Source organism: Neodiprion pinetum, chromosome 1 (assembly GCF_021155775.2).
Source record: "Neodiprion pinetum isolate iyNeoPine1 chromosome 1, iyNeoPine1.2, whole genome shotgun sequence".
NCBI lineage: Eukaryota > Metazoa > Arthropoda > Insecta > Hymenoptera > Diprionidae > Neodiprion > Neodiprion pinetum.
The window spans coordinates 32,212,584-32,240,411 of NC_060232.1; the positions used below are offsets into that span (position 1 = coordinate 32,212,584).

The window sequence follows — 27,828 nt, forward strand, 5'->3', positions numbered from 1 at the left end:
CAAATAACGATGAATTCGCCTCCCGCGAATGTGATTCTCACGATATCGACGTACTCAAAACGTGACTGAGATGTTCTTGGCATCACGTACGCGGAAAACGCTGCGGGTTACAAAATACATCGAAATTGCAGTTGCGGGAGAAGGACGCGACGTGTGGTCAAAATAATTCATATCGTCAGAAGCGCGTCAATTATGTTTCGAAAACAGGAAATGGAAATTTGATGAAGTTTCTTTCGAAACGTGTAGCCACTTCCGGCCCATGACCCGACTCAAACTGGGTCTTCATCTTTCCCCCCTCCTTCGTCTTCTCACTGTTTTTGCTTTTTCCTTTTCATCCCGAGTATTAAGAGGCACTCAACCTCAACTTTTATACCCCGATACCTTGTCTTTTAAAGTTTTCAACTCTTTGTACGAACCGTAACAACGCGGGTTCAACGGTATCATAAAGTCGGTCACAAGCCGTGTGTTACATGCAAGCGGCGAACTCTTTGTTCGGTTACACGTATTATATACGTTACTTCGTCGTCATGCCAGGCTGTCTACGGTTCTTCAACATCCTGCAGAGCCAAGGCGTACCCGGATAATTGGAGCGTACTTGAAAAATTTTCATCTTCCTTTTCTCGTAACCCTCTTTCGCCGCAGGGTCACGACTTTGTAATCGTTCTCACATATACGCAAAACGACCGTAGCCAAAACTTTCATGTAACACAGAATCTACGTCATATGTTAGACAAGATCGTTCCAGACTTTTTGTTTCTGCACCGCATCTACGTTATCTGTCGAGTAAGATACGTTCCATATTTTTATATTTTTTTTTTTTGTTTTCTTTTATACCATACAGTTTTACCAGTTTCGCAAGCTTCTTAGGGTTTTTTTTTGTATACTCGTTCCACGTTGTTTTGTCGGATAAAGAAAGATCGTTCTACCTAAAATGATACGGCGTCGCAGATCACGTATTTCCTGCATGGAAAAAATGAAGCAATGACGTAATTCCACCAGTCTAGTTAGAGATTATAATTATATGCATTCTCGGAAAGAAATCAGGTTCAGCGTTGCTCGAGTTTTATTCTGGTCTTTAGAAAAGTTCTTTGGGTTAGAGATAAGCGTGATAATTATACTCGGTGTCGCAAGAAGATAACTCTACTTTGTAAATTCGATGTCTTGCTTTTTTTTCCCGCCTCAGTTATTTCTGTACAATACGAATCTGACTTGCCGGATTGTACGATGTACAGTCCATCGTATAGACGCAATTCTAACAAAGTATTTGGGACCGAAGCTAGCAAAATTCCTATCATTCAGACGTCGTATCTATTTTTTTAATGATCAGACATTTCAGCTACTCTTTTTAAAAACACTCCGTATCAGAATGCATGATTAGAGTATTCGGTTGGATGAAAAACCACGAATAAAATGAGAAAAAAATTGTAAAAAAAAAAAAGAAAACGAAACAACGTTATATGTTCCCTAGATCACGGCTATCGATAAATTGCACAATATCTAGGGCGATATATATCCAGATCCTGTACCCACGAGGTTATTCGATAAATCTTTCAAACCGGCGCCCGTAACTCATATATAATAATATCCCTGCAAACTTGCGGAGCTGTCAGCGTTCTGAACCGATCTGAAAATAAGAATAAAAATAATATTGACAAAAAAAAAAAAAAAACGTCAGATATCAAGTTAACTTATATCGTCGACGACGATGAGGCGCAGGCGTCACTCGAGATCTAGACGGGTCAGATTACTCCCGACTTTGTCGCATGGAGGAGCTTGTAGGATAAACGCTGAGGTATGGATACGAGCCCTTGCTCTCCAATCTCCAATCTGGACTTCGCTTCTTTCTTTCTCTGTCGCTTTTTCCTTCTCCAGCTCTCTCTTTCTCTCTCTCTCTCCCTCTCTCTCTCTGGTAACCAGTTCGACGGCTCCAGAGAACAATTGAATTTGCCGGACAACGGGTCTACCACCGCGTTTATATTCGTCAGGCGTGTCGCCTCCGGCTTTGAAACGAAGCGAGCGAGCCGAAAGAGAACGATGCATGGCATATCGTTCGTGTAATATATAAGTACGATAGTCGGAGTGCGAAAAATCGAATGATTTGCAGGCCGTTGGTATCTGACCGTTACGTTATGCACGTGATATCGGAGAGAGGAAAAAAATATCGAGAGAAAGAGGCTAGGCATGAAGAAACAAATCGATTAGTTTTTTTTCAACGGGGGGTTCGACTAATAGTTACATGGTATGATCAACCGACTGTCTTTATTCGTCATCGTTCGCGTTACGTTGCTCCGTAATACACCGTACACGTTACGTACATTCATCGTATACACTTACTTACAATTAGTGGTTTTATAGTTGGTACCTAGTGCAGGCGTTTAGCTCGCCGACACGCTTAACTCGGGAAAACATATCTTCCGGTAGAGTGTGAGATCGAGAAGATAACCAGATGTGACTGATTGCAACTAAATCCGTCTCTTACGAATGGGCGTATATGTCTGTAAAGTATATCCTTGGTAGAATCGCGCCATGCAGCGTCGAAACCAGTCGCTATTAAAAACCTTGAACCGCTGATTTGTCCCACCAGAATCGCTGCAGGTGAACGCAGTCACGTATTTATTATTAGCTGTTTTCGTCTGTGCGCGGGAGTAAAAAAAAATTCATTAACGATTGCCGAAATTAGCGGTTAAACGTTTGCCATTTGTTTTTTCTTCTTCCTTTTTTTTTTTTTTTTATTCAGACCGGTTGTATTATTTATGTTCACGAATGTTGTATATATTTGCGTCAATGTGATTATACATACTCGTCGCGTGTATGTAAATAATAAACTATCATATACGACATACGTGTATAAGTAAATTCGGTCGTGTTGCGGTTAAATTTACAGTAAATTTATTCATCCTTATAATATTCTGATTTTCTGCTGCGGTATAAAGTATGCACGCACATCTTACAGGCAACGGATCGATGTGTCCAATATTCATCACGATTGATTATCGCCTCTAATCGCGAGGCCAGTTTTAGTGATATATGCGATAGTCAAATTTCCGTCTAACCAAACCGAAGCGTGACTTTTTCGTCGATTCAGTCTTCGAAAGAATGTTGCTCACCTCTCTCGGGGAACAAAAAAGCAACGCGGTTCTTAACACATTCTGTATTCGTGTAAGAGTTGGAAAAAAAAAAAACTAATCGATTTTCGCAGCAGGCAGAATTGCTGTTGCTTAGTTTTTGCCACCGCTGCAATACGGACGTACCTACCTTACACATAAACTTTCCGTGCATCACACTCTCGTGTTTTGCAATATACTTCGAACGATGACGTATAATTATATACAGCTACCGCTTCAGCACCGCATTTTAACATTGCAGGATAGCTGTGAAAGAAATATATTTTCTTTCTTTTCGCGGCTTGTTACCTGTAGAACAGAAATAACTACTTTCTGCCAAAGGAAAAAAAGATTGAAAAAATAAATAAATAAATAAAATAAAATTATCCCAGCACAATCGAATCGTGACGCGATAATATAGTCGCATTACAGCTCTTGGGCATTGCACAGCTAAAGTTATTATGAAACACGATACAAGCCGGACAGACAATGGCCAGCTTGACTCTCTGCAACGGAGCAAGGAGAACGCGTGAAGTGTCTTATTATATCTCAGGGAGCTCCAGCTCTCGAACGGTATTAAATTACGAGTTAATTTCAGTTCGGTTATAATCTGTATGCACGTACACATTTATACACCTCTCGACGTGGCGGAGAAGAGAAGCCTGCGTTATACACGTGGTTTGAACACCGCGAAGTCGCGTGCATCGATTCGCCATTAAAAACAAATCAGGTTTCAACGATCCTGCAGAAAATCTTGACGCGGCATCGGCTAATCGTCGAGTCTACGCAAATGTAGGTGGCAATAGCTAGGCTGAGAATCATCGCGGTTCTGGTAACCTTTCACCAAGGTTGCGCGATTTCACTACACATATATATACCTATGTGCAAATATTGTGTATGGATAGAGGTGTTATGGGTAATTTTTACCCACTCATAACCCTGCAGCAGCAGTTTATATAATTTATAGTTATACCTACAACGCGCATCCGTACATTGCAATTATGCACGTTTTTTTTCTTTATATCGCTCTTGCCTTGTAACGGCTCTGATCGTTTATTTCGACGAAATCCAGCAGCAGTGTATTTTATACTGTGACCACCATACATTGGGTTTTATGAATTTTATTAAAGAATAATTGAATGCACCTTCTGTCTTTACACACGACTATATATTGTGTGATTGATAAACTTTCCGCCTTATCGGTATGAGCAGCTAGTTCAAAGTTCTCGCAACTAATTTGGGGTAGAAAACTAATTTGGGGTAGAAAAATAAATAAGTATCAATTGTAACCGTTACGGTTGATCTTTGAGCTAATTGGCGTGATAGAGTTTATTATTTGGCATCCAATCATTTTAATCCGCATCTAAAGTAAAAAAAAAGAAAAACGTTGGCACGAACCCCTGCACTTACACTGGTACGAAGAAAATCGATTTTCAGCAGTCATTTTCTTTGAAGTCGATTGCTAGACTGAATCGGGGCTTAGGCCACTTGAAAGAGCATGAAAATCTCTAAGAAGTACTTTATTATTATTTTTATTAATTAATCAAATTTTGGAACAATTTTCATGCTCTTCTGAAAAATCTTAATGCTGGCACTTGAACCGTTTTACCGTGCCACCGTTAAAATATACCCTTAATTAGCGACGGTACGATAAATAACGCGGGATAGGAAAAAGATTTTTCTATTAATACTATAAATACTATTTACTATTCATTCATCTTCTCTCGAATCTTTTCCGTTATATATATATTTATATATATATATATATATATATATATATATATATCTATTTTAATGCTACAAAATTTATCCCCGCGCGATTGTGAATCAGCCGTTGACGTTTACGACCTACTAAAATCTATCTTGAATGTCGATACACTTGCCAGCCGCGACGTTTATACACGTCGACGTATTAATTGCGAATTATTTTACCATCCCGCCGTTTTACACGATTGTCAATTGTGTTTGTTGTTCTATAAATATACCTACTTGATTGATGAAACTTGTAACGTTTATATACACACACGCACGTATATATTTAAACCTTTACGTAGATGTACGAGATGGTACAGCAAGATTATGAAATATGCAGTTGTAATGAAAAAAAGAACGGTACAAATCGATTGCCACGCTATAAAATTAAATAATTTTAATAAGGCGCAATATGTGTATATGTGTAATATGACGTAATTCGAGGTTTTTATTAAGCACACTAGCCACAGTGTGATAATTTTTTCATTCAACGCGTTACACCGCGTCGTGTGCGCAACGAACCCTTCCGTCTCTCCTCGGAATTTATCGTATTATATATACGATGACACAGCGAAAGTCGATGTTTGCCTGTACAAAAAAAGTTATAATACCTCGCTCTACGATATGCTGTATATAACCTAAAAGAAGATCAACAAATTCCAAAGAATTGGGACATCGTGCATGCATGGATTATATATATTTGCTGCATGAAAATAGATATCTAACCGATGAAAATCATCTTAATATTCACCAGAGACACCGAATAAGAAATTAAATCGATAAATAACCCGATGAAAATTATACGAAAAGTCATACCGTCCAAGTAGATTATATTTTTAGCGTTCACCGCGGTCTGAACACATTTGCGAAATATGAGGAGACGATGAATCGCACGAAACGGGCTCTCGACGTGCCGATCGGCCCCCGAAGAACGCAAGGAAGTGAAAGCAGTCCTTGCGAACAATACACGTTAACCGATGATAAATAGTTAGGCACCTATGTAACAGAGCACCACCTATAAGGAATGAGACCTCGGACTTCCCCTCACTGGCGCAAAAATTTTCTCCCAAAGGTTACGTCCGCATGTAATCCCCTCTCCCGTATAATATTGGCAAAACCTCATTTTGGAATCCGTTCAGGAAGCGCGAAAAACCTTCTGACTCACTCAATCGTGCAGTCGCAGTTTGGGGAACAAAGGTTTGGTTAACAATTGCGTTACGCGATACAATTCTTCATCACAGGTCAAGTCCAGTAGACAGTTAATTTCATGCTTAAAATTCGTCGTCTCGGTTTTCGTAATATCTATTCAATAGAACGTTCTTGCAATGTTTTTATTAATATATAAACTGGCAGGCGTTATGCAGCGATGAGCGCCAATGTTATAGATAAATGCCAACCTACATATGTAAGTACGCGAGATCCTTCGCTGGGTATGTGCTGTGTATTTGTAATTCTATTCTATATTGTAAGTTGCTGTAGCTGTGCTATGGAAGTGAACCGCTAGAAAGAAACTGGAGCTCGGTTATCTTGGCCTAGTTTTCTTCCCGTGATGTCATCGAAGATGGCAACTCTCTCTCTCTCTCTCTCTCTCTCTCTCTCTCTCTCTCTCTCTCTCTCTCTCTCTCTCTCTCTCTCTCTCCCTCCCTCCCTCCCTCCCTCCCTCCCTCCCTCCCTCCCTCCCTCCCTCCCTCCCTCCCTCCCTCCCTCCCTCCCTCCCTCCCTCCCTCCCTCCCTCCCTCCCTCCCTCCCTCCCTCCCTCCCTCCCTCCCTCCCTCCCTCCCTCCCTCCCTCCCTCCCTCCCTCCCTCCTCTCTCTCTCTCTCTCTCTCTCTCTCTCTCTCTCTCTCTCTCTCTCTCTCTCTCTCTCTCTCTCTCTCTCTCTCTTCGTACATGTACGGTGAATCCGCAAGATCCGAGAACTTGCACTATGCATATAACGCATAGTATGCAATCTTGAGAGCTCATCTCGTAATCCGGTTGAATAAAATTGAGACCGTAATACGACACCTACGCAAATCCTCCTTTTGAGATTCTTCGTCGCACTTCTATAGGTATAATACAGATTCTTGAAAATAATCTGCTACGGCAATCCAAGTCCGTTTCAATTGGATGATTAAACTGACCACGGGATAAAATTAACAAGCCTCCGCATCACGCCGGTCGCATTCAACGTTTCAACGCATCTCGGTCACCGTTTTATAGATTCGTTTAGCAAAGTCGTCGTATCTTTACATTTTCTTTTTTTTTTTTTTTATTTTACTCGCAGCTTATGACTTTGACGATGGACCTCGAATAGGAGGTCATTCTCTGGTAATGTATGTGTTTAGAAATGCGTGTCAGGTCGAATGTAGGTATACTACATATATGGATGTATATAACCCATATTCCCCGTTCATGATATTCGAAATGTTTACTTGACTTACTATACATATATGTAAAATATGTGTATATCACCCCGGACGGTGAATTCGGTTGATAAATATTCGCAAATGCCAATTAACGAGTAAATTAATTGACTTTATCATTGCGAAAGCTTCGCGCTGGATCACTGATAATTATAAACGCGATTCTAGTCAAGGAGTTGTTCAACTTCCGAGAATTGTTCCGGTCCGGGAAACTGGGCGGAAGCCGCTTGACTCGAGTGCCAGAACTTATTACGTCCAAAAGCCATATCGAGCAATGAGTCGATAAAGTTTGTAAGAATTTTATGACGTATACGACGCTTATTATACAGCTGTCATAAAGAGGAAAACGTTTTGTTAGTCATCGCAGCTTGACATGTATAAGAATATATTTGGTCAGGATGTAATAAAAATTCCTCAAACATAACCTGAAATTACGTATACGTTTAGTTACAGAATATTGCAAACGTGATTTATTCGTCGGTTCAAGAGCAGATGAAAATTACTTAAATTGAAGTTATTCTATTCGCGGAGACTGAGTTTAAACTCTAAAGATTGATCGACACCATATAATTAAAATCCGATAGTTGAAAGTAGGGAATGAATAAAATCCTATGAAATAAAGTATAACGTTTGATAAATGATAACCAATAGATTTGATAGACTTGTGTCCAGATCACAGCAAACTTCCATCTTTGTTTATAAAACTGGGAAAAGAATTGGATTTATAGTTGATTCTGATAAACGACCTTCGGTTCGTTATTATTTTTGTTGTCATCGTCGTTATCGCGATTACTCCACTTTAAAAAAGGAGAACATTTTTTTTTCATACAACCTCATCTATATTTGCACATGTATGTCGTATATAACAATAAATCTCACAATAACCAAAAAGGTCGAAATACATAAGGAATGATGGATCTCGACACCGGCACAACACACTTTTATTTGTGAGCCCGTGTTATTATTATTATCATTAACATTTGTGTACACGAAACGAACGAAACTGAACAGCCTGAGGTATCAAATAAAGTTGAAACAATATTTGGGAATGACATCGCTTGAATCTAACTATCTTATTTGCATGCATACTCGTATATAGTACATAGTACATAGTATCGTAGACGGTATCGCTGGCAAGCTGGAGTCCGTAATAACTTTTTCTTAATCCTTGTACATGTGTCAACACGTTTTTTCCGTGTAAGTAACGTACCATACATACTTCTTACATGCCGCGAAAGTATATTAATCACTTGGGATATAGGTATATGCATAAATGTTACTAATACGCGTCGCAAATAATCGAGAAATTTGTACAGATAAAAAATGAATAAATAAATAACCAAACTTGTAGCGTTGATTTCTATTGCATAATATAACTTCACTTAGTAACAATTGTATTGCCCTCGATCTTGCTCTCCATCTTTATTATATGTAGCAGGGGGGTCTTGACGAAATTGTTTCGGACGGCTGTCGTGCGTGTATTCAATAAATTTCGTATCAACGCCAGACGAGGGATGGTTCATAGTTTAACGATAGTGGTCAACGTGCGTCGTATATTCTCTTGTCATATTCGATAAACGTTCATGACACTGCTGACTTATATATAGATATATATAAATATGCGTACAATTCCTCGATGGGTATTGTTCAATCGAAAGAGCGCGTGTTTCCTTATAATTTATAGGTAGAATCTAGTAATATCTCGTCGGTAAATTATGCAGATTATTATACAGAACTGAAAGACATCGTTGTTGAATTTCTATAGTTCGTCCATTTGAGAATCAACTCACGGATGTCACAAACTTAGAAAGTCGGGAAAGTCAGGAAAAGACCGCATAAATTTACTTCATCGCTTCCGTTCGCCAGCTTCTATGGGCGTACATCGACACGCAGTCGGTAGACGTAATAATTAATATCGCAAAATTTACAACTGTTCAACTTGAAATTGTTACTCGTTAACCACCATAATACGATATAACAGGCGTCGTCGTCACCGGCGGTGCAAACGTATCATATTTTACGCGAGGCGAGTAAAAAGTAGCTATACTTGCTTAAAACTGCTCGACCGCTCCAAAAACTTATATCCTATGTGTACCAACGAGCATTATAAAACGTTGGTTATAGGTTGTTTATTTTCCACAGGCATCGTAACTTCGCTGCGTGTTTGCACAGCTTGAAAGGCATCACACGTATAAAGGGTTCCATTTAGCCGACCCTTTATCTCCGGCTTCTTCACCGCTTAACAACCGCGTCTTCATTTTTGTTTTCTTCTTTTTATACCTACTTTCCTTTCGTTGGCCGGTAACCACGTATAGGGAAAACTTCATATTACAGCTCCGGTTCTTTTGATAACATTCTCTCTCTTTTTCTCTCTCTTCCTTTTCCCCTCCTCTCCCCCCGTACCCTGTTTTCTTCCTCCTCGCGTCTAAATAGCTGGTCCTTCTTCTTCTTACCGCGGTTATTGCCTTCACTTCCAACCAGCCCGGCTTTCAAATCCCAGACCTACCTCACGGTGCGCCTTATTGCTGTACATCCACTCTGCCGCTTATCTTCGCGGTTCTCGAATGGTTTCGATAGGTCCTATTCATAGGCTGTTAATTGTTGCTTGGCGATTTGTGGATACTTTTAGAAAAATTAAACCAGGCTTACGTCGTATAGTAGGACTAATACCGCGGCACTGTATTTGAATTTTATTCCATCACACATCGGCGCAAATTCGGAGATAATTAGTAAATGACACATCAATCGAATGCATACAATGATTTGTTGCAACAAGTTTATCTTGTAGATGTTTCAGAACAGTGACAAGCCTTGAATCACCAAGTACAGTGATTTTGTCAACTGTAAACTCTCCGTATCAGGTCTTCTTCTTCGCCTGGTGAACTACAGTGAATAGGTCAACTTCTTTTTTGAAATCCTCGAATATGCGAGAATTGGTCCATTTTGTTCCATTTGTTGAATTACTAACGATTACAGCGATCTGCTCATGAAATTGCCTTCACGAGAGGTGCACGTTGCACAAATTTGTCAAATGTATAATACATTTTTTTTTGTTGTTATCCTCGTTCCAGTTTACGAAATTTGCTTATAAAATTGAGGCGAGCAATTTGAAAGTGGCACGATAAGAAATCTCTGTTAAATCGTTGAGCCGGCATTCGCCGCGATTTCGAGTTACCCAATTTCGCGTTACCTAATACAGCGCGCATGTATACAGGTACGTATAATCTATCTACCGCGAGTGGTAGTTCTTGCGACTACGAGTTAGTTCACAGAACACGTGCGTGCAATGAAGGAAGGAGTGAAAAAAAGAATAGAGTTTGGTCTTACTTTCATCGCGGCAGCGGCTGCCAATGTTTTATTATACGTGGAAGGTATATAAATTATATACGTATCCAGCTTTGTATATCATGCTCGGGCTGCAACTATAATTACACACACACACACACACATACACACACGCTTATTTGTTGACACACGATTGGCTTCAAACGTAAGCAGTTATCTATTTCTCGGAACACTTTGAAACGTTTTCTTCACGGCAAACATATCCTGTAATAACAATCGGTGTATACTATTTTATAACGGATTTATCGCTATACTAGGTACGTATATAAAGAATTGAAAAGGATAGTGAAATTGAGTTCCTGCGCTAACGATAAAAAATGAGAAAACTTGACTGTATAATACAATTGAATAATTAATGAAGTGGTATGTTTTGTATCACGTTGTACTTGCAGGCGGATAAAACGAAATTGACAAAGGAAAGTGACACGGATTTGGAAATTTTCATAAATCCTTGCCTGACTATAGTTAAACTGTGTATGATTTATTTATTACCTTTTAATTTCGGATTGAAATTTTGTTTTTTTCCAGAGGGTAAGGTCGAGGTGTCAAGAGATGGGAAATACCTCAGTACGCTGGCGCCGGTTAAAGTTCTCGGTGAATTGGCAATTTTATACAATTGTAAAAGAACAGCCACCATAACAGCCGCGACGGACTGCCAATTGTGGGCCATTGATCGTCAATGCTTCCAGACTATCATGATGAGGACTGGACTTTCTCGTCAAACCGAATACACCGACTTCCTCAAGAGGTAATTTCTTATTATATACACACGTTCCCGTCTCAGACTTTGTTGAATTAGAATCAAGTGAAGCACCGTGACATCGGTAAATTTACTTAATAAAACCAGTTGTTATCAAAGCGGTGATTCTTTCATCGGTTAATTTATTGGCCTAAATAGATACACTTGTGTTACAATGAACAATTATTGTCCTCAAGTTGATAGTGCAAAACGTTGTTGAATTTACATTCGAGTCTAATGTATATATTATATATGGCTTATTCTTCCCATGAGAATAATAGTAAATACGAAAATGGCAAAAAGTATTTACGTATACTATATAAATAACATCCATTAGATGGATTAGATTATAACTTGGATTGAGTTGACAGATTTACGCGGCAGCCAGAAAACGCGAGAAGCTTTGCACCCCTGTATAAACGCAGGAATGTTTACTGAAATTCAGGTTATTTTTCGATTGCGCAATCCGTTGAAAGGATACCAAAACGATTGAATGGATTTTAAAATAGAACACCACCCGCAAATTTGGTATACCCACATACAAACATTACCCCCCCAACACACATACACACTGCTACTCAAAAAATGGCAGAGTCACGGGGTCTGGATCGGCGATTTGACATGCTGAAAATAATAAATTGGGGACGGGCAAGCTCTTTGAGATAGTACGGATACGTGTATGTTATATAGATAGGGTGAGCCAGCTGTATAAATAGCGCAAATGATCTGCAGCCTCATCACTCTGCCGTTTACAAATTTTACCTTTTCACCTGACTGCTTTGTCAGACGGCCAACTTCGATTGAGAGTCAACGCACTCCTGAAATACTCGGAAATCTTTTTGTTATTTTTACTTCTATCTTTTATCTTGCCGACATTGAAGCCTCTTTTTAATTTCCTTTTCGTGTTTTATATCATTCCTTAGTCTACACACACGTGTCACTTTGCGAATCTATATTGTATAGATTGAGCTTCTTGTGAATAAACATCGATTTTTATTTTTTTTATTTTTCTTATTTAGCGATTTTAATAAGGTATGACCACGATACGGTGCTAGTTGCGCGATATTTTTATTACGAAAATGTGTAAGGGAATTAATGTGAAATCTCAAAAGTGCCATACTTGGGCAAAATAGCATCGAATATATAAATTATTCAAGTCTCAGTAATACGTATAGACTGCAGAATCTGAAAAGGACGGGAATAATATAAGTATTATTTGATATGGCTACTTATTTCTTTTTTAACGTCTCAATTTTCTTAATTCAATTCAAGAACGTTTTGTACCTAAATTCCCAACAGAAATAAAAATACTCAGATCCATAATTAGACGGTCATTAGTGAAGCAATGGAACGGTCGAAAAAAAATATGATGGTTATATTCGTGAGACACTTTAATATGTTTATAACATATACGCGAAAAATACACGAGATGATTTATAGATTTGATCATTCGTTTTAAAATTTTCTTAACAACTTGTGTCACTGCGTTTTCACGTAATAGGGCAAAATAGTTGTTTGCTAGATATTCAATGCAATGCTTTGTATGCGATGAAAAATAATGATTCTCGCGTATCGTATAGCATATCGACTTAGTTAGCGGGATTTTTTCGGTATGTGGAAAAGAAAGTGTGTTCTTTTGTATATTTGCATATGTGAGCGAGCATGTAAAGTGTAAATGTACCTACGTAGAACTTTTATAAGCATACATATCATTAAAACAATGAATGATTGATGGTTGTTTGATTTCAGCGTTCCCATCTTCAAAAACCTGCCCGAAGAAACCCTCATAAAAATCTCCGACGTTTTAGAAGAGGTGAGCATCGTGAACAATATTTTGGAACTGTAGGTCAAGATGAGGGAGTAATAACAATCTCTGCCAGAGTTGAAGTAGAATCAGCGGAATGGCTTTTGCCTTGTGTCGTCATATAGTTATATTATCACGTTTTGGACGTAACTGAAGACATATTTTATAACCAGGCCGTCGATAACGCCGTGTTTTTTTTAACAATATGAATTGTTATTTATTGCAGACTTTCTACAATAACGGAGATTACATAATCAGACAGGGTGCGAGAGGCGATACGTTCTTTATCATAAGTAGGGGACAGGTGCGCGTCACGATTAAACAACCTGATACCACTGAGGAAAAGTTTATTCGAACCTTGAGCAAGGGTGATTTCTTTGGAGAAAAAGCTTTGCAGGGGTAAGTTGTTACCGTTTAATCATTTCATGCCCGCTGGATCACGGAATTTTTCCAAAAATATTATGCCTCAGAATTGATTGGCTTTTGGAAATTACCCAAAGTAAATGTTCTCTTCTCTGAAAAATACGCCACGGCCTATGTTTCGTGATGCGGAACTGATCGATAGTTTTACTTTCCAGGGATGATCTTAGGACTGCCAATATTATAGCTGATGACCCAGATGGTGTGAGCTGCTTAGTTATAGATCAGGAAACATTCAGGCAACTGATTTCCTCTTTAGATGAAATTAAAACTAGATACAGGGATGAGCAAGTAGTACGCACAAGGTAAATATCACGGAAATTTGAAAATTTATAATATTCAATCATGGGTTTATGATCATCTCAAAATGCAATTATCTTGCCAAAGTTAACGCCTTACACCAATTACCAAACAATTTAATGACTAATTAATAAAAAAACCAATATTAAAACCTTGTTTCATGCTTAACTCAAGAAGTGTGTTATATTTTCTTTCTATTAATTCTAAGGATTGTGAAATGGGTAAATATGATGAATTTATTCTCTGTGTGCACTTGTGTCTTGACTTGTTTGTTGTCCAGCATCTTCCAACCTACTGCTACCAACCTTTGCTTATTTCCTAGCCTTAGTTCTTGCCAGTGATGCCAAGTCTAGGCTAACAGAGTCGTGACTAACAATATCATATCCTATAAAAATGGTGAATATGCGGATATAGGGCCTAATAATATCGCTAAATATAAAAACTCTCATCTACTCTGTACAAATTTGCATTCGCGGTACGTGTTACACCACGAAAGGCTAGTACAAATTTGTGCAGTACGAAGATATCCTCAATTTATTTTACAGGATAGCTGTTATCTCGGAGCATGTTTGTTGTGAATTCTTTTTCTTAATAATTTTTACACTTGAAACTGACACTTTTTACTACAGTTTTCCTGGAGTCTCGATTTCAGTAAACGCCTTTGCTTTAGTTTGTGAGATTTCTAGTTCAGAGTACTGCATAGTGAAATAATTATATGAGCTAGTACAGATGAGAATGGCATACTTGAGTAAAAGTAAAGTCTGCAATGAAAGTGTAACCATTTTCGTGAATGTGATCAACGTGCTCAATATTTTCACACGATTTTTCTTTTCCTGTGGAAATAGGCTCAACGAGGAATTCAGAGAATTGCGGTTACAAGATTTACGTCCGTTGGCGACACTTGGTGTTGGTGGTTTTGGCAGAGTAGAACTGGTACAAATTGCCGGCGACAACAGCCGGTCGTTCGCCTTGAAGCAAATGAAAAAGTCACAAATAGTAGAAACTCGTCAGCAACAGCACATTATGTCTGAAAAAAAAATTATGGGAGAGGCCGACTGCGACTTTGTCGTCAAATTGTTCAAAACCTTCAAAGATAAGAAATACTTGTACATGCTGATGGAAGCTTGTCTTGGAGGAGAATTGTGGACGATACTAAGGGACAAAGGACATTTTGATGATAGCACTACCAGATTCTACACTGCATGTGTCGTGGAAGCTTTCGATTATCTTCATTCGCGAAATATTATCTACAGAGATCTCAAGCCTGAAAATCTTTTATTGGATAGCCAGGGGTAAATTAATATTCTCTCTTTCCAATTTATGAACATTAAAGTATGTACATCATAGTCCAATTGCTGTGAGCTTATCTATGCCGAATTTTCTAACTTGAATCAATTTCTCTTTCAGATATGTCAAATTAGTAGACTTCGGTTTTGCCAAACATTTGGAAAACGGAAAAAAAACCTGGACGTTCTGTGGCACTCCAGAATATGTTGCGCCAGAAGTAATTCTCAACAAAGGACATGACATCAGTGCAGATTATTGGTCCCTTGGAGTTCTGATGTATGAACTCTTAACAGGCACACCACCGTTCACGGGAGCCGATCCCATGAAGACCTACAACATAATATTAAAAGGAATAGATGCCATAGAATTCCCAAGGTCTATTACACGGAATGCAACTGCCCTGATAAAAAAACTGTGCAGGTACGAGTTTTTAATTATATTATAAATTATGCACACACTATATTTAGTGTTGGTTGAAAAAATCGTATTCCGTAATGAGTCGGCGATGAAAACTGTGGCCGTGATTCACGTATTGAATTATAATTGAGTATTCAAAATGATAGATAAACTAAGAGCTATTAATATACTTACTGATTCAATTTGTAGGGATAATCCTGCGGAACGCCTTGGATATCAAAAGGGTGGCATTAGCGAAATACAAAAGCATAAGTAAGTCATTCTAAGATGGAGATCGAAATTAATTATCACCATTTTCACTGCTCTTTTAATTTTCATTCACTTTTCGCATCAACTAGGTGGTTCGATGGCTTCAATTGGGAAGGATTGCGAGCAAGAACACTGGAGCCACCAATCATGCCTCGAATTCGCAGTGCAATAGACACCGCAAACTTTGATGTGTATCCACCAGATTCGGATCCACCACCTCTTGATGACACTTCTGGATGGGACAATGATTTCTAACCCAAACTCCGTTATTAGCCAGAAGGCTCTCTATACAGTTGTTTACCCATCACTCGGATGACCGCGTGATTGGCAGAGTATATTTTTATAATTAATTATAACTATTGATTACTTGCCGCGAGTATTTTTTCAAATATCTCATGGCGGGTTCGACACTAAAGAACAGCAATTAATTGGACGGATTAACTTCGATCGCTTTGGCGTAAATGCTATATCAGGTAGAATAAAACTTGCCACAGTCACTTCTCTCATAGCCATTCCTTGGCGGCCAACTCCTGAAGAACGCTAAAGGATCTAGGTATCTTTTTTTTTTAAACTAAGTGCAGATGATGGCGTAATTGATCGATTTTGAATGCCAATCACACTTGATGCGACATCTCTGCGGCGGCAGCTTTTATGAAGAGTTCTACCGTACCAGAGTCCATAAATATTTACGAGAATTGCGTATTTGCATTCGAAAAAAGTCGTATTCTTATATGCGTCTAAGTTTAGTATTATGAGTATTTTTTCTTTTTCGTCGAAAAAACGTAATTACGGATGTTAAAAGCAATAGAATTTCACTGATTTCGTAATATATAGATATACTTCAACACAGATGATGTCATATTGTTGTAGTTTTAATATATGCTGTACTTTCGTCAATTATTGTTTAATCGAAAAAGAAAAAAAATGACCCAATCATTTTTGGTATCGCTGCTCAATTCGCCTTCAACATTTTTTCATGCAAAGACCCGATTGTAGGTCATCAGCTAGTGTCCAATCAGGGATGAGAGTGAGTCAGAACACAATTGAATATTAGTAAAGGATAGATTGCGGAAAAGACTTTGATATCAGCACAAGTCCAGGGTGAAATGCCAAAAATTAGCTATGCGGTCTGATGAATATCTAGGAAGCTTGCTTCTGTATTGTAATATACAAATTAGTTCCTTCATAAAATAGGCGGCAATAAGGAATTAGAGAAAGAAGGTCATTAAGAAAAGAACCAGTTCCTTATTTATCGTATTCATGACTACCACCCAGAAAGTAGGAAAACGTTGATACGCTCAACAAATAATCAGGATTGTTGTCATTGTTTTAAAAAAATTACATTCATAAATATGTAAGACTTGTGAGTAATTATGAAAGAATCGTGGGTAGCAACTACAGATTAGCGCATGTATGAATCCCAAAAATATAGTATTCGGTTCTGAGCGATTATTCATAATGTAATAGGTATCCAACTTCAATAGATTAGTATATAAAATGTGTAACATATCTACAAAGTAACTCTAATCAGGGAATCAACAAGTGGGCCTATAGTGATAAATTTGAGGCCATATATACAGTCATAATCTTCTGCGCGTATTTGTCCATACGCCCTATGCTGTGCAGAGTTTCATTAATCTGTTGGGTTTAATTGTTATTGTTTATGTAAACATAATAATTATCTTCGAATATTACCAAATTTCTTTATTGGCTGAGCTACAAGGTTGGGTTTGATAGTGGGATTTGGAAATATGCGTAAACTTGCTTCCTTGAACCCTCCACTTTGCACTTCTTTTCTTCATTTCACTCATTTCGTTTAGTAGTAAAAATTCATGTTAAAATCATATACTTTTCTGCAAAATTCATATTTTGAAGAAAAGTGGTTACAGGATGGAGAGATATGGAAAGTTATTTTATGACATCGTTAATGCTAATATCGTTTATTCTTGTAAATAAATTGAATAATTTTACTAAGTTTAAATACGACCAGACTGCAGCTAATTTAGAATTCTATAATTGTCTTTTTTTTTTTTTTTAAATATTCATTAACTATACTCGGAAAATTGGTGCATTACTACACTTCTGTAATCAAGTCTTAAATCATGCCCCAAGTTGTAAATTGATCTTTTTTTTTTTTTTAAACTATGTATAATTCCTTACAATGCAAACAGGATTTAAAACAATTGTTGGAATTCGATCGCCCACATTTCATTGCCTAAAGATAGAAATCAGAAACATGCCAGTGTGCTAAGTGCCATGATTACTTGTAAAAACTATGTACGCGCGCGGACATAAATACGGAAAAGCGTAAAATTAGCTCAAGTTAAAATGTTCTCTTGCCATCTGTACCGCGAGCTGCCGTTAAGAAATTAAAACACACAATCATTTCAAAATACCATCAAGTCTCACGCACAGGTAAATTAAATTATTTGTTGTTTGAATCATTTTATAGTTTATTATTGTAATTTCATTCTAAATAATTATTTGAAGTAAAAACCATGTAAATACATATTATAAATACTATGAGAATATAAATGAATAAATATATATTATAAATAATTACGCATGTATACAAAATAAAGTTTTCATAATACGACCATCCACTGTTTTGGCACATAATATTTCATTCGAAATCAGTATCTATGTATAACGTATCATAATGTCTAATTTATCGCTTAAAGATTAGCATTAGATTTTACAAAATACGCTAAACAATCTGTTATTGCTTATTGTTAGTCAGGGGTCGAACAATCAAAGTTACCCTAGCGTGACATAGCAATTTTGTTAAAACCTGGCATACTTTTAGACCAGTCGAAAATATTTAATACATATTTTGGTATACTGATAGGCAGTGGTTCAGTTTTAAGGGTAAAAACCATCCCATGTCGATTTTAATATGACATTGGCAGCTTTGACTAAGGTCAATCGAATACCACGACTTGATGTATTTTGTGAAGCCTTGCAACTTTTGTATAACATAGATTTTTGCTGAAAAGTTTTGTGTTCAACAATCCTCTAAACTAGTTGAAAGAAAATTGGTGAATCAGATTCGGGCAGCTTTACCTATAAATACTATGAATAATATTCTTGTGTAACTCGATATAAAAATATGAAAGCACACAATACTTGCAGACAAGCAAGCAAAAGAATACAGTGGCCATTGGTAAGGGAGATGTCGGACCACCACAGTGAATGTTAGCAATATATGAAACATAGAAGACCAATCATACAACCCAGAGGTAATTAACAGCCCACTTTTGGTTGGATAAAATTACGCCTCTTAAAAATTATGTTGCTCGTCTTTGAGGAAATTTTTGTTCTAGTCAGCTAGTCAGCTAGTATGATATTTATCCAAGTTTGAATCTTTCGAGAGGCTGGGATAGCATCAATAGATCGATAATAATCTTCGCGTTGAAATAAATTCACACTGACTTATCAATTTTCATTACATATATTTGAAAACTTATGTTTGTACAGTACAGTTTGTCTATTTGGTCTGTTTGTACCCAGGGCTACGAGGTGCCCTCTACAGGAAGCAGTAGCGAGCTCTAAGAAAAAGCAGTTGAAGCACAAAAAAAAAAATTGGCACTTTGACTCGTGACAAAATACTCTTTCATTTGAAAGTGATTTGATGTATAATATCAATGATAATATCTATTTTACAAAGTGTGAACTAAAATCAAATTTTTTTCTAATCAAAAGTAAGAAAAAGTAAAATTTAGACACAAAATCAAATGACAATTTCCTTTTTTATCAAAGGAATATTATCTATTTTACATATAGGTATACCATAGTCTTCAGTCAACGTGATTGGAAATCAAAAAAAAAATATCAAGATGAGGTTGATAATAGTGTAAAGCAGTAGGTAGAGTTAACAATTAATAGTAAAACTTGTAACCCTAATTTAAAAATGCGGCCGGATTCATGTAAAAACGGTTGAGCGGTATACAGAGGCGAAAATAGCAGATCTACCGTTAAAACGGTAGTCCTGCAGCCCATGGCAGTCCTGATTGCACTCGTTGCAAGGGTTCCTAGCTAGGTAGTAAGTTCACAATATCATGCTGAAAACATAAGAGTTAGAGAGCTAGAGTTAGTAACGTGAACGTAGCGAAATGTGGGGGGGGGGCACTGTTTCGCAAATTTATAGTAACTGAAGTAATTAAGTTCCCAAAATACGAATATATTGTTCTTTATTACAATTTATCGCATCGTCAGGAATTCCTAAAATTGCGAAATAACGATTTTTTCCGAAACGTGAATCGTTACGATAACGTTGCCAATTTCATCTTCATGAAAACATTGGGTTCGACTCTTGATGCAAGTAAGCTGAAGGATTTATTTGGGCGGTTTAAATGATTAGCCAATAAGCTTCACTACACGTGCAACAAGTTTGAAGAAAACTTTGGTAAAAGTAAAAGGATGCAATATTGCTCACGAGTATGGGCCTATAAATTTAATTTTTTTTTTTCACGTGATTGCTGATTTACATGTTCTTTTTTCTTCCTCACAACCGAACATCTTATTCAGGTTTCGCTCCTTTTGGAAAGGTCGTATTATCATTCGACCATGTCGTCTTTCAGTTTGTTTACTTCAGCAACGGTACATTATACGACGCATGCACAATTGAAGGCTGGCAGTAGAAGATCATGGACGGTATGTAATTCCAATGGTAATTCCTATACTCTTTTTTCTCCGGTACTTGATATCACTCCACACCTTCTCACGCGGTCATTCCGCAGCCGCTCTTCATATACATCAGTGCGTTCTTCCGACGCTCGCAACAAGAGGCGAGCAAACTCATGTTGGACGTTCGACGGTTTACGACGTTCACGTTCAGTAGATGACGGACCGTCAACAGGTCTAGACCGTCGCGATCGTAAGAGCGAGTTCAGAACTTCTTTCTCTTCAATTTGATATATATCTTCAGTCCTTTGATACACTGAGTCGAGTACCGTACAATCAGCAAAAGGAACTCACGGCTTCTAGCTGTCATCTGCTTGCCAGATCTCTTCGAGTACGACAGAATTGTACTCAGCATCACCAAGAACTGGTCAGTATTCTCACGATAATATCTTCAGTAATCAGAACTGCGTAATCGGTACGATGGCGTCGTGTAGGCATCGCATGCAGTTGCAAATGTGTGATGCACGTCGAAAAAGCGTCGGTTCCATGCAGTGCGAAATCGGCATGCAGAGTTGCCAGTTACCACAAGCCGCCGACTCCACCGGCAGGCTGCGTTGGTAGAAATATACATATACTTAATTGTTATTATGGACAAATCCATAAGACTTAACTTTTCCAGTTTTTCTTTTTTCCACAGTGTAAGAGCACACACTACAGGTTCTACGTATGTTTTCAAATGACTTTCGAGGCGAATAATTCACGTCCGTTAACTTAGGCGTTAAATACTTTCAGGCGGTTACGTGATACAGTTGGATTAAGCTGGAAAATAACATTTTTCACATGAAATGCATTTAATTCATATTAAACGGAATAAATATTGAACACAGTAATTTTATACTTCATACATAAATATAATATTAGGTATAAAAAAACCGCGTCACAGTGTCTGTATCTAGTCTTCACTTCTCGGTCGATTCTGCGTACGAGAAGTGCGCAAAGGCCTGTCGAACAAAATTCCCGCGAGCCCTGATCTGTTAAGCCTGCCTAAATATTTATATCGGTGTATTTGTGTCTGATAACTGGAACCACGAAGGTGGGGAACGCTATAAAGAATTACACCACAGTGAAAATAGGAACAGTATCATTTAGTTGTGTCTGATTGTAGCAAAGCTTTGAAAAGTAAGTGTATTAAGTTTAATCAGGACTTTCAAGCAATCGAAAGAAGGATGTTTTCTTGTAAACCACGTGTTATGCCTTAAATATTTGCGGCGTGGGAATATGACGTCAGGAACGATTATTTGAATCTGTTTTCATCTTTCAGTTGTTAACCTTCATTTTCGATTATAGGTTATAAAATGAGGAAAATGGATCATAGATTTTTTGTACAAATCTAATGGAAATTTTGTTTCCTAATACTATTAGAATTATTCAATTGGGTAAACATGCTTTATTAGGATGATAAATGAAGTGAACAACTTTTAATTTAGACTTTATTCAGATCAAATTATCATGCTTCAATTTGATTTTTATCACATAGATATGGCGGATGAACGATTAAGGCCGATCGGACGTGGTGTTCCGATGGGCCGGGGATCACTTTTGGATATGTTGAAAAAACAGACCGGCAGAGGAGATACTCCAACCCCACCACCAAGTTTCACCCCAGTTGCCATTCCTAATCCGGGGACTCTGGCCCCAAGTTTGGGTCGTGGTCGTGCTGCGCTGTTAGGACTTATTAAAAAATCAACAGAAGGGCCAGCTCAAATTATTCCAAGTTCGGAACCAGCCCCAATATCGACAATTTCTCAGCAACCCGTATCAGCTCAAGCATTACCAATTTCTGAGCAACCTCCACAAGCTCGTGGCAGAGCTTCACTTCTTAGTTTAATGAAAAAGCAAACCCCGTAAGTCCAACATTGACTTATCCATTACGCCAAATCAATCAATTGATATTGAAGAAATTCATGATGATAAATAATACTGATTTCTTCAAACTTTGATATCTCCAGAAGTTGAATAACAGTTAATTGGGCTCTAATTAATGAAACAGGTTTCCAGTGACGTCTCAAACTTCAATGCAATTCACCCCTCCAGGACCTTCGGGTGACTTACCAAATCAAGCAATCAGTGCAATGGCTAGTCTGACAATTACTGAGTCTGTTGTTGAATCTGAAGTGATATCACGTCAAGGTCTTGCTGGCACAACGTGAGTACAAACCTTTGACTCTAAATATGCCGAGCATTTGTTGAAATTTTCATCTATGGTTATGGATTTGAAGTTTTAAGTATAAAATTATACAGTTAATATTATATTCATGATCAAAACTGGTGCCTTCATATACTTGTAGAATTGATTTGAATGCCAATTATATACGCCTGAACGTGGACCAAGGTCGAGGCGTACATGAGTACGAAGTCAAGTACTCTCCCGACCTGGATTCACGTCCTTTACGAAGTAAATTGCTGTACCAACATTCAGTGACCCTTGGTGAAGCAAAAATATTCAATGGAGTGACTTTACACCTCGCCCAGCCATTACCAGAAAATGTAAGCATTCCATACTTCATTGTATGGTAACTTATGTCATATTTTTAATTGAGTATGATACTAATGTAGACTTATGTAGAGGACAGAGCTTCAATCAGAACATCCGATGGATGGTTCGATCGTCAAGCTAACGATAATTTTCAAGAGACAGCGTCGACTTGGTGAACTCCCCGGGCTTTTCAATGTTTTATTCAAGCGTGTAATGCATGCCTTGGATTTAGTACAAATTGGGCAAAAGCATTTCAATTCTAGAGCAGCTCATTCTGTGCCCCAACATAGGTTGGAATTGTGGCCAGGATATGTTACGGCCATTGATGAATATGAAGGCGGCCTTCAACTTTGCCTAGAGAGCACTCATAGAGTCTTGCGCACAGAAACTGTGCGTGATCTCATGTAAGTGAAATTTGAGAGTGTTATATGCGATATTTAAGATCTGTGGGGAATATTTTGTTAAACTGTCATCTTTGAATAATTTTATGTATTTTATTGCTAGCAACCAAGTGTATACCAAACACTCGTCTGGTCACTTTCGAGATGCAGTTATGAAAGAATTAATGGGTGTATCAGTATTAACTCGTTATAACAACAAAGTTTATCGTATTGATGATATAAATTGGGATGAAAATCCTCTTAAAGAGTTCACTTTGAGCAAAGATCCACAAAGCAAAATGAGCCTTTACCAGTACTACAAGAATCACTGGAATATTGAAATCAGAGACCAAAAACAACCTCTTCTGATACATAGAGCCAAAAAAAGACTTCCCTCTGGCGAGGTAAGACAGACTTAAGTCCGATATACTTAAGATTGTTTGTTTGTGAAATTAATCGCCTTTAATATTTTTTATTCAATATATTTTATATATACTTTGCGATGAAATTGTTTGGTATTCGTAAATAAAAATCTATTTCGTTTCGTTACATAAATCAAAAGCAAATTGAGGAAAGTCTTGACTTGATTCCGGAGTTGTGCTACCTGTCCGGCCTCACTGAGTCTATGCGACAAGATTTTAAAGTGATGAAAGATTTATCAGAAGTGACAAGAATATCGCCTGAGCATCGTGTTGATGTGGCTCACCGGTTCATTCAAGAAGTAAAGAAAAATGAAATTGCTCGCAAATTGTTGGCCAGCTGGGGATTGAACTTGGCTGACCATGTCGTTGCCCTTCCTGGAAGAGTCGTACCAACAGAGACAATTTTCTTTGGAAATAACAAACAAGTCCAAGGTCAGGCTAATGCTGATTGGAATAGTGCTGCATGTCGTTTACCAATGCTGAGTACTGTAAGTTCTATGTTAATAATACATGTGACATTGCGCGCGCGTGTGTGTCATAGTATCGTGTATACATACAACAACAATATAACAATTTAATGGGTTCAGAGTTAGTTAAATTTTTTTATTTTTTATTCTCAATTCTTTCAACTTGATGAAAAAAAATTTTACGCAAGTAAATAATTTTATTCTGTTCAATCAATTAGTCACTAATATATAATTGTTTGACTAGCTTAATATTTCATGATTGATTTCTCGTCATTACCTGCTTACTATCAGCGAGACCTGATTTAGTCTCTTCCGTTTTAGCCTGGTCTGAAAAATTGGTGTCTCATTTACTGCCAAAGGGATTCCAAATCGGCAGAAGATTTCAGCCAGATGTTCCCAAAGGTCGGTGAGGCCATGGGAATGCAAGTTTCGGTTGGCCATCTAATTAAGCTAAAAGATGACCGAACCGAAACTTTTTTAAGAGAGTTAAGACAAAATATATCCCCGACAATGGAAATAATGGTCATTGTGTTTCCTACAAATCGCAATGATAGATATGCAGCTGTCAAAAAGTGAGTAGAAATTTTGATCAAGGCTATCATAGTAGATAACTGAATGTTCATAACTGAGCTGAAATTTGTTGATATTACTGTTGTTCGTTATCACTACTTATTTATTGTTAATAAATTTTTCCCAGACTTTGCTGTGTTGAAATGCCGATTGCATCTCAAGTGATAATTTCTAGAACAATAAATCGTCCAGACAAGCTCAAAAGTGTTACCCAGAAAATTGCGTTGCAAATAAATTGCAAGCTTGGTGGCACTCTATGGGCCTTAAAATCACCCATGGTATGTTCACTTGAAACATATAATATTTATTACATTTATTCTATTCACCCTTTGTACATGACAATTTTCATCGTTGGCAAGTTAAAAATTGTGGTTTTATACTATTATACAGGATAATGTTATGGTCTGTGGGATCGATATACATCATGCAGGTGCAGGTCAGAGCAAACACGGAAGTGTTGCTGGTTTTGTGGCCAGTCTTGACAAACCTTTCACACGATGGTTTAGTAAAGTTTGTCTGCACAGACCTAATCAAGAGTTAATTGACGCTCTAAAAGTGTGCCTGATTTCAGCGTTGAAGGCTTACTTCAAGGTATCTAATGAATCATCGTAACATGCATTAATTATGAAATTTAACTACTGTGCAGTTACTAACTTTCCATAATTGCTTCTTACCTACTTTTCCAAGCAAAAGATTAGTCAATACTCTCTTTTTGGAAGACTGTAATACTTACTACTCTTACGTACATTACTTACTCACGTACCCATTCTCAGGTTAATCAGCGTTTTCCTACTCGAATAATAATATATCGTGATGGTGTGGGTGATGGTCAATTAGAGGTTATCAAAAATTTTGAAGTGAAGCAATTAGAAGAATCCTTTGCATTGATTGCTCCAGACTATAAGCCCACGCTTACTGTCATCATTGTACAAAAGAGGATCAACACAAAAATTTTCTTGAAAGAGGTGAGAATATACCATGTGTAAATTTGTAAATTGTTACAATTTAGGTATCCGTGAAGTTCGTGTAGTACAGAATATCTGTCTTTGATTCATTGGCAAACACAATGAAGACTAATAACCTAAATGTTCTAATTTTTGTATTACAGGGAAAACGTTTAGCTAATCCTCCTCCTGGAACAGTGGTGGACCACACAATAACACGTCGTAACTATTACGACTTTTTCTTAGTTAGTCAAAACGTTCGTCAAGGTACCGTTTCACCGACTCACTACTTGGTTATTCATGACACAAGTGAAATGAAGACTGATCATGTGCAAAGACTGAGCTTTAAACTCTGCCACATGTACTACAACTGGCCAGGTACTGTTAGAGTACCTGCCCCTTGTCAATATGCGCATAAACTTGCATTCCTAGTCGGTCAGAGTATACAGATGGAGCCTCACCAATCGTTATGGGAGAAACTTTATTATCTGTAGAAACTCGCGCCTTTTCACGAGCACAGAGAAATTGGCGCAGTTGCCCATGATACACGTGGATACAAAGTTCATTAGATTTTTTAAGACGTTTTTTTCAGGTTAGCGCACATACGTGTATCGTACATACGTGTATCGTACATCTAAACATCTTTGAAGCATCGGCTTTTCTCTTCAGATAATCCGCGTCTTCATTTAGTTGACTACGAATTCGTTCAGTAATGAATCTTAATGCAGTATTATCTGAAAACAATCTATGTTTCAGTTTAAATAGAGGTACTTCGTTACAAACTCATGTCTACGATATGTCACACAGCCTTTTTGTCAGGTAGACCAGACCATTACGTGTTGCATAAATACGTAAAGCCAAATTACAAGTGATTCGTTTTTCTTTTCCGTTTTTGTTATTCATAATTTTACTATTATTTAAAAATTATGATCATGTTATTATGGCATACAATGCGTAAGTGTAATGTATGCCACTTACTGATTCCTTCTACTATCGATTCTTCTTAAAAAAAAATCGAGCCATGATAAAGCTTCGAGGCGAAAATCTAGTATTTCTAATCCATATGTAATACTTTTAGGTTATAAAAAAAATTAATTTAAATCAATTTCGTTAGAGTATCTAAATTGGGATAACTTGAAAAAAGTTCTGTTGTATTGATAAATTAATTTTATTTCTCCAACCTCTACACGTGTCGGATAGACCCAGATAACGCCAAAACGCTATACTAAATATTATGGATATATATAATTGTTGTTACCCAATGCTAAAGCTTCGACTAAAATCGTTGATAAGGCCTTACTTATCTTGACATGTTTTCGGAGTTAGGATAAAGATACAATGTTAGTATTACGAATTAACCGTGAACGTAATTACTATTTCCTCGTTTGAATTAATTGTTATCGAAGAGTTTTATTACTTCAAAACTTGTATAATAATGTAGAAACACAGAATCTCCATTATTAAAGGTCTAAGAAAGCTAATTTTCGGTATGAAGTGATAATCCAATTTTCCCTGCTCGCGAAAAAGTTTAAAATATATTTTATGTAGACCATCTAACTTTTATACAAATAAATAAATGCATAATAATTTTATTCTATGCAATGCTGTTCACATGCGTGTAATGTTTCAAAGGGTAGCAAGCATTTTCAAAAACAAGAAAATAAATGGGTTTGACTGAGCCTGAAAGTCACAGAATTTCTAGATGTTAAAAGAATTTTTCAACAAAATTGTAATGCGTTCATTTTCCCACGTAACTTCTGATCTGAATCGTGAAGTGGAATTGTTTCCGTTGCATGACTTGGAGAATCAGAGTGCGAGATTTATTAAGTAGAATCAAAAAGTGTGATCAGAGCGATTGAAGATTCACCTCGTCCGGGAAAAAGGATCTTCAATTTAGCCGTGCGAAAAAGACGGGCAGACGGTACTGGGAATAATTTTACACGGACGGTCGATTTCCCGAATACATTATCAACATTCTTAATTCCGGGTGAACAATTCCGCCCGAATACACTGGAACACGATGGGCCCATGTGGCGTATAGCTAGTATCGCGTATCCAGTCGCTG

The 27,828-nt window shown here is 37.5% G+C and overlaps 2 protein-coding genes across 8 annotated transcripts in view; both read left to right on the forward strand.

The window, feature by feature from the left end:
- Window positions 1–18,424, forward strand: part of for (cGMP-dependent protein kinase for) — a 32,899-nt gene extending 14,475 nt beyond the window's left edge. For all 4 annotated transcript variants that reach the window (XM_046608922.2, XM_069136065.1, XM_046608924.2 and 1 more), the window contains 8 exons: window positions 11,134–11,353; window positions 13,094–13,157; window positions 13,375–13,547; window positions 13,727–13,873; window positions 14,714–15,160; window positions 15,276–15,575; window positions 15,762–15,824; window positions 15,911–18,424. In XM_046608922.2, the coding sequence (XP_046464878.1) occupies window positions 11,134–11,353; window positions 13,094–13,157; window positions 13,375–13,547; window positions 13,727–13,873; window positions 14,714–15,160; window positions 15,276–15,575; window positions 15,762–15,824; window positions 15,911–16,076 (1,580 nt within the window). In that variant the 3' untranslated portion in view covers window positions 16,077–18,424. The remainder of the gene's footprint in view (window positions 1–11,133; window positions 11,354–13,093; window positions 13,158–13,374; window positions 13,548–13,726; window positions 13,874–14,713; window positions 15,161–15,275; window positions 15,576–15,761; window positions 15,825–15,910) is intronic.
- Window positions 18,425–20,420: 1,996 nt separating this feature from the next.
- Window positions 20,421–27,449, forward strand: AGO3 (Argonaute 3). Of its 4 annotated transcripts, XM_046608917.2 has the most exons (13): window positions 21,334–21,623; window positions 21,792–21,880; window positions 21,982–22,348; window positions 22,495–22,650; window positions 22,793–22,991; window positions 23,071–23,384; window positions 23,485–23,764; window positions 23,923–24,270; window positions 24,571–24,821; window positions 24,947–25,097; window positions 25,210–25,410; window positions 25,593–25,784; window positions 25,928–27,449. In XM_046608917.2, exons 2-13 carry the CDS (start codon window positions 21,838–21,840, stop codon window positions 26,255–26,257), a joined length of 2,832 nt encoding a protein of 943 aa, XP_046464873.1. In that variant the 5' UTR covers window positions 21,334–21,623; window positions 21,792–21,837; the 3' UTR covers window positions 26,258–27,449. The 4 variants fall into 4 exon arrangements, with proteins under 4 accessions (XP_046464874.1, XP_046464876.1, XP_046464873.1 ...); XM_046608918.2 differs by lacking the exons at window positions 21,334–21,623; window positions 21,792–21,880 and adding an exon at window positions 20,421–20,474; XM_046608920.2 differs by lacking the exons at window positions 21,334–21,623; window positions 21,792–21,880 and adding an exon at window positions 20,609–20,871.
- The last annotated feature ends 379 nt before the right edge of the window (window positions 27,450–27,828 follow it).